The sequence below is a fragment of the Mus caroli genome, unplaced genomic scaffold, assembly GCF_978045245.1.
Source record: "Mus caroli unplaced genomic scaffold, Mus_caroli_1 scaffold_13, whole genome shotgun sequence".
Classification (NCBI taxonomy): Eukaryota; Metazoa; Chordata; class Mammalia; order Rodentia; family Muridae; genus Mus; species Mus caroli.
Window position 1 is genome coordinate 118797187 of NW_028227268.1, and position 8668 is coordinate 118805854.

The 8668-nt window shown below is 46.7% G+C and overlaps 1 protein-coding gene across 1 annotated transcript in view; it reads right to left on the reverse strand.

Annotated features, from left to right (window-relative positions):
• The window catches only part of Ascc2 (activating signal cointegrator 1 complex subunit 2), a 46057-nt gene extending 38386 nt beyond the window's left edge, over positions 1-7671 (reverse strand). The window contains exons 1-2 of the mRNA XM_021176638.3: positions 7535-7671; positions 4582-4679 (exon numbers count right to left, since the gene is read on the reverse strand). Of these exons, the coding sequence (XP_021032297.1) occupies positions 4582-4662 (81 nt within the window). The 5' untranslated portion in view covers positions 4663-4679; positions 7535-7671. The remainder of the gene's footprint in view (positions 1-4581; positions 4680-7534) is intronic.
• Positions 7672-8668: the final 997 nt, after the last annotated feature.

An 8668-nucleotide genomic window follows, 5' to 3' on the forward strand; every position in this document is an offset into this window, starting at 1 on the left:
AGCTGTTAGCAACCACAGCCTTCCACTTCCAGAGCCAACTCTAGAACGATCAAGACCGATGGATGGACCAGTCTCCTTGAGAACCTTGTGGGCCTTTGCAGGGGTATGCAAGCTCCTTGGGATTCACTGCAGCCATTGAGCACATGGTTCTGTGGACCCTCTCCCATCTAAAACTCACTCATACAGTGGCAGCATTCCAGGCACTCATCTGTTGACAAAGAGCTCATCTCCTTGCCTTCCAAGCTTCCTTCCTCTGACCTGAGGACTCTCTTTACCCCTACTGTGCCAGCTTTGGGGCAATGAATAAAAGCATCCAGTGATGCAGGTCTCAGCTTAGAGGCTCAAGTTCTCTCCAGGTTACAAGGGTCACGTTCCACTGGGGAAGATGAACATCTAAGCCACCAAGGGAGACCTAGCCAGATGAAGTCACAACTCAGGCCTAAAGGGTCACAGGAGCACAGGAGAGAAGTAACAGCCCATGGAAAAGGGATGCTCGGAGGCACGGCGGTACCTAACTGAGCCTAGCAGGAGGAAAAGGATTTTTAGGTGAAAGAAAGTTAGCTTGCTTGCCCTCCCTCCCTCCCTCCTCTTTTGTTTGTTTGTTTCTTTCTTTCTTTCTCACACATTTTTTTACTATATAGCCTTGATTGACCTGGAACTTACTATGGAGACTAGGCTGGTCTCAGATTTAATAGAGATCTGCCGGCCCCTAGGATCAATGGCAGATGCTACAATTGATGGAAGAAATCACCCCTCCACACCCAGGACAGGATTTCTCTTTGTAGCCCTGGCTGTCCTGGAACTCACTCTGGAGAGACCAGTCTGGCCTCATAAAGATGCACCTGGCTCTGCCTCTCAAGTGTGCACCACCACTGCCCAGCTGAAGAAATCATTCATATAAAGGCATAAAAACAGTCATAGACCGTGCACAGATGGACCTGGGTTTAAAGGGTGGCAGGATGATGACAACAAACCTACCACCCATTGAGGACCTGCCCTACACCAGCAGGAGCAGCAGGAACAGGCAGGTCAAACTCCCCACTGCTTTCCCTCATCTATGATTAGTTAAAAGGGTGACAGCCTGTCTGATGGAGGAGAAAACAAAGGCTCAGTAGGGTCTTGAACTTTCTTAAAGGCCTTGAGGTGCAGCAGGCAGCCAGGCAGGATTAAAGCAAAGCTTACACTGCAGACCAAGTATTAGGTACAGCACACCCCTGCACAACCCTATCTCACTGCATTCCTTCAGACCTCAGGCACCTAGAAACCTCCCTAATTCCCTGAGGCTGGACTAAGGGGTTTGCTCGCCTCCCCCAACACCTGCATTCATGTGACAAAGGCTCTTGCTAAACTGCATCAAAGTCACTTTTGGATCAGTTGCTGTTGAGCTCAGGGAGAGAGGAAGGAATGGATATGAGACGGATACAGGGGACTTCTAGGGAAGGTGAAAATGTTCACTCGACCATAGGTGATGGCTTCATTAGTATATTACCAATGTTGAAAACAATCAAATTGTTGACTTTAACTATGCAGTTTACTGTTTTTTAATGATACTTCAACAGTGCTGGGCCTTGAGAAGACTCTCCACATACTCATTAGCTGGACAAAAGGATGAATGGCCAGGTCCTATCTCTTTAGTACTTTAAATGGCAAGCTTTGTAAAAGGAACTCTCCGAGTAGCCATAGATGGTTTCAGAGCAGGAATAGCAGGAAGGCTCCAACTGTGTTTCTCCTACGGAGGTTTAATCCCACCTTTCAAAAAGTCTGGCCCAGGGCCTATCTGCTCTGGCAAACTTGGAAAATACTGCCCCTGAAGCCTTTATGGATCTTGATAGCAGCCCGTTTTCTTAGTATCCTTCATGGTGGAAGGGTCCAACACTACTGCTGACAGGTTTTCAAGTGCTTGCTCCTTGAAATAGTAACTACTTAATAAACATCAATAAGCTCACTTATCACTCTGTAGAGGCACTGATCCTTGGGCAGAGATCTTTTTGTCCCAAACTGAGACTCAAAACACAAAATCCCACACATATCCCAGGACAATGCTGCAGGAGCTTCCTGCAGCCTATAGGTTAATGTTCTTCAGTATGACCAAGACCTGTCTCCAGCCAGGCAACTGTCTTCAGCCAATCCTCTTTCTCCCTAGTGCCTAGTCAATGTCACAGTTGCCACTTGTTATCTCCAGCAGAACTGCAATCTATCGAGTGTTGCTCTGTTAAGGCACAGTAGTAATCTACAGACGTTTCCTTTCATCTCCACCATGCCTGGCCCATTATTATCTTTTTTTTTTGGGGGGGGGGGGCTCCTGAGGTCTAGTGGTCAAACAACTTACCAAATAAGTGCAAAACCTGTGTTCGTTAGTTCTGCCATAGTGCCACCCCACCCCCAGGGAACTGTTCTTGACCTAAGAGTCAAACTTCCCCAAGCATCCCTGAGTTTTCTAACCAGGGCCTTGTCCTCCTGCTCCATCCGGACAGAGCTCACGTACCTTTCAACACACAGTGCAGGACCTTTCTCCTCCAGGAAGCCATCCCTGGCTATACATCCCTCCAACCAGCCCAAGATCTTCCTTCTGTGCACTCCAAACTCTGATCTGAACCAGCTGTGCATGTCAGACCCTGGCCTTCCTCCTATTCTACTGTCATCAAACTGCTAGAAGCTACTGGTGGCAGGCTGTGGGCCCCACAAGCACAGGACTAGATATTTTCTCTTTGAAGCTCTAGCATCAGGCAGTCTGTGGTTTCTGACTTAAAGAATGTTTCCAGAGAGCTTACTGTGCTTGTCACTGAGAAGCCAGCCATGAAAGGGACCAGACAGACCTCTGCCCTCCCAGCCCCACAGCTAACGACCCAGGAGTTCATTCAGTACCCGGGGAAGTACTGAGGTTTAAAACCAGTCTCAAGCACTCAAGCCTCCACCATCACTGTCCAACAGAGCGCTCTGTGACAGTGGGACTGCATCATCTGTCTCAACAGCACAGTAGGCACTCATCACATGGGATATTTCACTTACATAGTCCACACTGCAAGCACCAGACACGCTACAATTGTTACACGTAGTACATGTTACCTATTAGATGGCTACTGAATTAAATAGTACAGTTTTAGCTTTTCTGACAAACATTCTCCATATGTAAAATTACGAACAGGAAAGCAAACAGCTTTATAGAAGAAAGGCTGAGTACAGGACATCCTGGGACTGAACTGGCTAGCACAGCGTCCTAGCTCTCCCGATTTCCTGGCTTTGTGACCTTGAACTCTGTAAAATAGTGGCAATCAAAACATCCATGATGGGCTGTGATGCGGCTTAAATAAGATAACCTGGGGAGATGGGCAGAAGTCCCATATTGATAATGGATAGCAGATGGAAGGCGAAGAATCAGTTTCTCTAAGGGAACAGTGGCTGGTGCGCTGGCCACATATCCAAGAGCATATGGGCAGCAGCAACTGGACTCGATGGGCTTAAAGAAAAGGACACAAGCCTGGGTGGGCAGGAAAGGGTTCATCTAAACAAAATGCTCAAAGAACCTCAAAGAACCAACTTAAAATAAGGAGGGAAGGGAGGAAGAAAAATTAATCCAGGTGACTTTTCAGAATAGGCTGACCCACATGGGGCACTATGTATGTTAAGTTCTGTATTTAAAGACTGAATAGGAAATAATAAAAGCCAACCAAAATGCAGGAAATAAAATACTTAGCTCCCATTTCCCACAACTTTCCTCAAGCCTCTAGAAACTACTTCTTCCCACCTTGTGCAAGTAAGCTCATATTCTTGGGAATCTATAAGTGGGCACAAGGACTCAAATCCCCACTTCTGTCCCTTTCTTTAGCAGCCTGGCACCTCTCCATGGCTCTAATCTCTCTCTGAACTGGCAGGTTCACAGCCTCCTTAGTTTTCAGTTTCACAGGCCCTGTCAGAGTCTCTGTGTGTCTCACTTCTTGTACCAGATTAAAGACAAGACCAGCTCAACCTCAGCAACCAATGACCCCTACAGGAGTCTGGGGAGAAGCTTAGATTAAAAAAATAAATATAGGGCTGGAGAGATGGCTCAGCGGGTAAGAGCACTGACTGCTCTTCCGAAGGTCCTGAGTTCAGATCCCAGCACCCACATGGTAGCTCATAACCATCCGTAATGAGATCTGATTCACTCTTCTGGTGCGTTTGAAGTCAGCTACAGTGTACTTATGTATAGTAAAATAAATAAATAGATAAATATACATACATACACATTTCTACATGAAACCTCAAGTCCCAGCAAAGGGAAATCACCAAGCTAGGATGTAGAAGCACTTGCAGCCCAGCTCAGGCTAAGCCAGAGTTGCCTTCAGAATGACTGAAAATAAATACTGAGGGGTAGGGGAATGGGACACACGACTTGACATGGAAAACACTACTCCAATTTGACTGCTACTCAGAAACAAAATTCTATACTAGGCTTGGAAGGGCCTCGTCGTGCCTCAACTACTGATCAGTAACGACAGCCCTTGGGTCATTCTTGGAAGAGAAAAGGGAGGAATTTCCCTTTTGCTTTTCAATTGTAAGGATGACCCTGCCAGGCTGACCAGCATCAGGGCATTGGCTCACCAGCGCTGCTGAAGTCTTCGGCTGTCCTGTCTTCGGGTCTTTGTGGGTGATCTGGAGTTGGTCCAGGGGCAGAGCTGGCATTGTGCTTCGTGACCCTCCTGAAAGGAATAGGAACGGGAAGAAGAGGGCAGATACACAGAGTCCTAGAGGTAGGACCTACTCAGGGAGTGAACCCAGCACCTGCATCAACCCCCGGCCACAGTGGGCTCCTAATGTGGGCTTTCAAGACCTTATATGCATTAGCTATACTAGAAGAGTTCTAGTGCTGAAGGAAAATACCTTCCAAGTAACTCCTACCTGCTATAAAAAAGAAGTCCTGCTAGGCATGGAGGCACACACCTTTAATCCCAGCACAATCCGGGCAGAGGCAGACGGATCTCTTGTGAGTTTAAGGCCAGCCTGACCTACAGAGTCAGCCAGGGCTACACAGAGAAATCCTTTCTCAAAAAACAGAGCAAAAGTCCTGGCTAAAAGAGCCTAGACTGTTCTCATTTTTTGTTTCTGAAGTGTTGAAACCCAGGGCCTCAAGCTGTGCTCGTGAAGACACATCCCACAGTTCTTTCTCTTGCTATCTTCCCTATCACCAGCACCAGCCTAGCAGATGCAGCCTCAGCAAATGTTTGATGAATGACTAGGAGAAATGTTCTCTGCTGCATGGGGACTGAACTCATCACAAATGCTAGGCGAGCTCTACCCCTGAGCTACAGTCCTCAGAACAAGAACACTCCTCTCCTGACTCTCACTAGGGTTAGAACAGTGGGCCTTTCCTCACGGCAGACTGTGCTAAGACTTTACAACTTCTCCAGGCTTCAGAGAAGGACATGACAAACTAACAGAAGGAAGAGAAAATCCTTAGAAACCTGCCAACGGAAGATCCCTTCCACAGAGGCCAAACTGGTTTCAAAGCCAGGAGTTGGTCAGCTGGGTACAACTCAGTGATAGAATTTGTGCTTACCACATGCAAGTCCCTGGGTTCAAGCTTAAATGAATGAATAAATAAATAAATAGGAAAGATAGTCACAGAGCAAACTGGGAGGTGCTCAGTCAGCATTGTCCAGACTGCACAAGCATAAAAATCTGAATTTGATTCCCAAAAGCACATTAGGAAGCAGGATGTGATAGTATACGCTTGTAATCTCGGCACTGGGAAAGTAGAAGGCAAAAGCTTCCTTGGCCATCAGGACAGTCCACCAGGCAAGCTCCAGGCCAGTGAGAGACTTGTCTCAAAAGAAAAGCAGATGACTTTTGAGGGACAACTCCAACTCCCGAGGTTGACCTTTGACTTCCACACATATGCATTTGTACCCACATGTATGTGAACCCGGGATACAAAACCAAATGAGCAGAGCAGCTCTTCTGTGTTCCCACCCAGTGTTCTCTTTTTTAAAAATAACACCTTGGTCTTATCCACAGGAAGGACATGTGTATTGGGCAAGCCATGCAATGGAGACCAATGAACCCTTTCAAAAGGCATGCCAGCAAAAGAGCATATGACACACATGAATACATCAAGGCTAGGAGGAGGAACTCACTATGTCCTCACAGACAAGCTGAGGATATAACCAGCTAGTTCTTACCAGGTGATATAAAACATATTGACAAGTCAATATGTCTGGCCCAGCCCTGGCAATATAAGACATATTGATAAGACAAGAGCAGCATGTTTGTTAGATACTGAGTACTCTTCTAAGTGCTTTTCTTGGCATTAACATAATTTTGTTTTCAAATACCTAGGAAACAAGGTCTTGTGATATAAACTGGCTCTTAACTGTAGCAATCTCCTGCCTCAGTGTCCTGAGTGCTGGTATACATTACTATCTGCAACATCACACACCACTCTTTCCTCGCATTCTCATATATATATATATATATATATATATATATATATATATATGAATCAATCAATTAATTAAATTTGGTACATCATAGACAGGGTCTCATGTAGCCTAAGCTGTTTTTGAACCAATCTTTCTGACTCAACCTCCTGAGTGCTGGGATTACAAGTATGTGTCATCACATCTGACTCTAGATGCTTCAGTCCCAACTATGTACGCAGGCAACGATGTTCAGAAAATACCACCATGGACAAAAATAACTGATCTGACGGTGCCATTCACAAATCTTAGTCTTCATGACAACGACAGATACAACTCCAATTCCCATACAAATCCTAACCAATGCCATGATGTTTGCCACATATGCAAAGCTCTAGAAGCATTTAACGACTTACAGAAGTTACAGAAGGGAGGCATCAAAGGGGATTTAGGTTTCACTTAACGTATATGGGTAGAAAATAAAGCAAAGACTAGACTTTGAGTTGTAAAAGGACCAGGACCAGTGTGCACCACTCTACATTCTATGCTGGGCAAGGCAGCAGAGGCCAATCAATAGTTAACTGTTTCCAGATGGACGGGTAGAGGGTCGCGATCTAATCAACAGTTGTAATATGCCAGAGAGCATCTCGGGGCTACTGTTGCTTTAGTTTCTCTATCAGAAAACCTTCTCAGGTCTTCTCCCTGAAGTAGTCTCTCTCCTTGTTACTCACTGTCATATCTTTAATGTGTAACTGTCTCCTTCCTCTAGACTGTAAGCTTCACGAGAGCAAAGAGCCTCGTCTGTCCTGCTCTTTGTACCCTCTGCGCCTAGGTCTTGTACTAGGCACGTGGCTGTCGATCAACAAATACATGCTGAACGAATGAATGAACATGGAGGAAACTGAAGCTTGGGAGAAGGTGGTGGGGACCGGGGATCGTCCCAGGTCTCTCTAGGACCAAGCCTTAAAAAGAACCGGAATTCCAGGCTCTGGTTCTCCAAGGGGGGTGACTCACAGCCGCTGGGGCAGAGTAAGCCTGGCTCCGCCGCGAAGCCCGTGGGCTGGAGGGTGCCGAGGGCGCCCGAAGCACGGTCCTGGCTCCTCCCGAGCACCACCGGTGGGGCCCGGGCACGTACTTACCTCCCCGGCTCCACACCCGAGATGTTCAGCTGCAAAACACCACAGCTTCCACAGATCCAGCACTTCCGGGGTCAAACTGCGATTCCGTAGGCGCAGAAAGGAAGCCCCGTCCTGCTCTGCCTGGCCCCGCCCCCGGCGCCAACTGTGGAGGTGGGGAATGCCACGGCAGGGCCACGCCCCACAGAGACGACCCCGCCCCCTGGAGGCGCGGGAATTTGACCCTGACCACTCCCTCTTGGTGGCCACCCTCCTGGGTTAAGGCAATCCAGTTTGGGAAGCTCTTAGAAATCCAGGTTTCCAGGTGGATTTCTGAGTTCGAGGCCAGCCTGGTCTACAAAGTGAGCTCCAGGACAGCCAGAGATATAAAAAGAAACCCTGTCTCGAAAAACCAAAAAAAAAAAAAAAAAAAAAAAAAAAGAAATCCAGGTTTCCACCTCCTCAGTTACCAGTTTTCAAATTTAATCCAGAGAAGTTTGAACGAGTCAAAATCACAAATGTGACGTTGAGAGAGCAGAGGAAGGCAGATGAGCTCGTATAGTTCACTTACTGAACGCTCTAAAACAGTTAAAAATGTGTAGTTATGGCTTTTGATGGTGGTTACTTCTTAGGTTAGTAAACAGGAAGGTCCCACAAATGAAAATGGAGGTCTTCATCTTGGCGGTGGCCACATACACAGATGGACAGATGGGTTTACTTAGGTGGACTTAGCAAATTGTACACTTAAAGCCGGGCGTGGTGGCGCACGCCTTTAATCCCAGCACTCGGGAGGCAGAGGCAGGCGGATTTCTGAGTTCGAGGCCAGCCTGGTCTACAAAGTGAGTTCCAGGACAGCCAAGGCTACACAGAGAAACCCTGCCTCGAAAAACCAAAAAAAAAAAAAAAAAAAAAAAAAAAAATTGTACACTTAAGATTTGTCCATGTATTTAGCTGGGTACACTGTAGGCAAGCTGACCCAAAACTCACTGTGTAACTCAGTATAGCTTGGAACTGATGACTATCCTCCTGCCTCAGCCTCGAAGATGCTGGAGTTAAAAGTGTCTACCACATGTTATTTAAATCAGAAAGGCTGAGTATAACTATTTTAAGAACAGGATACATTTTTTCCAAAGAAATGTCTCAGATGGTGAAGAGCTA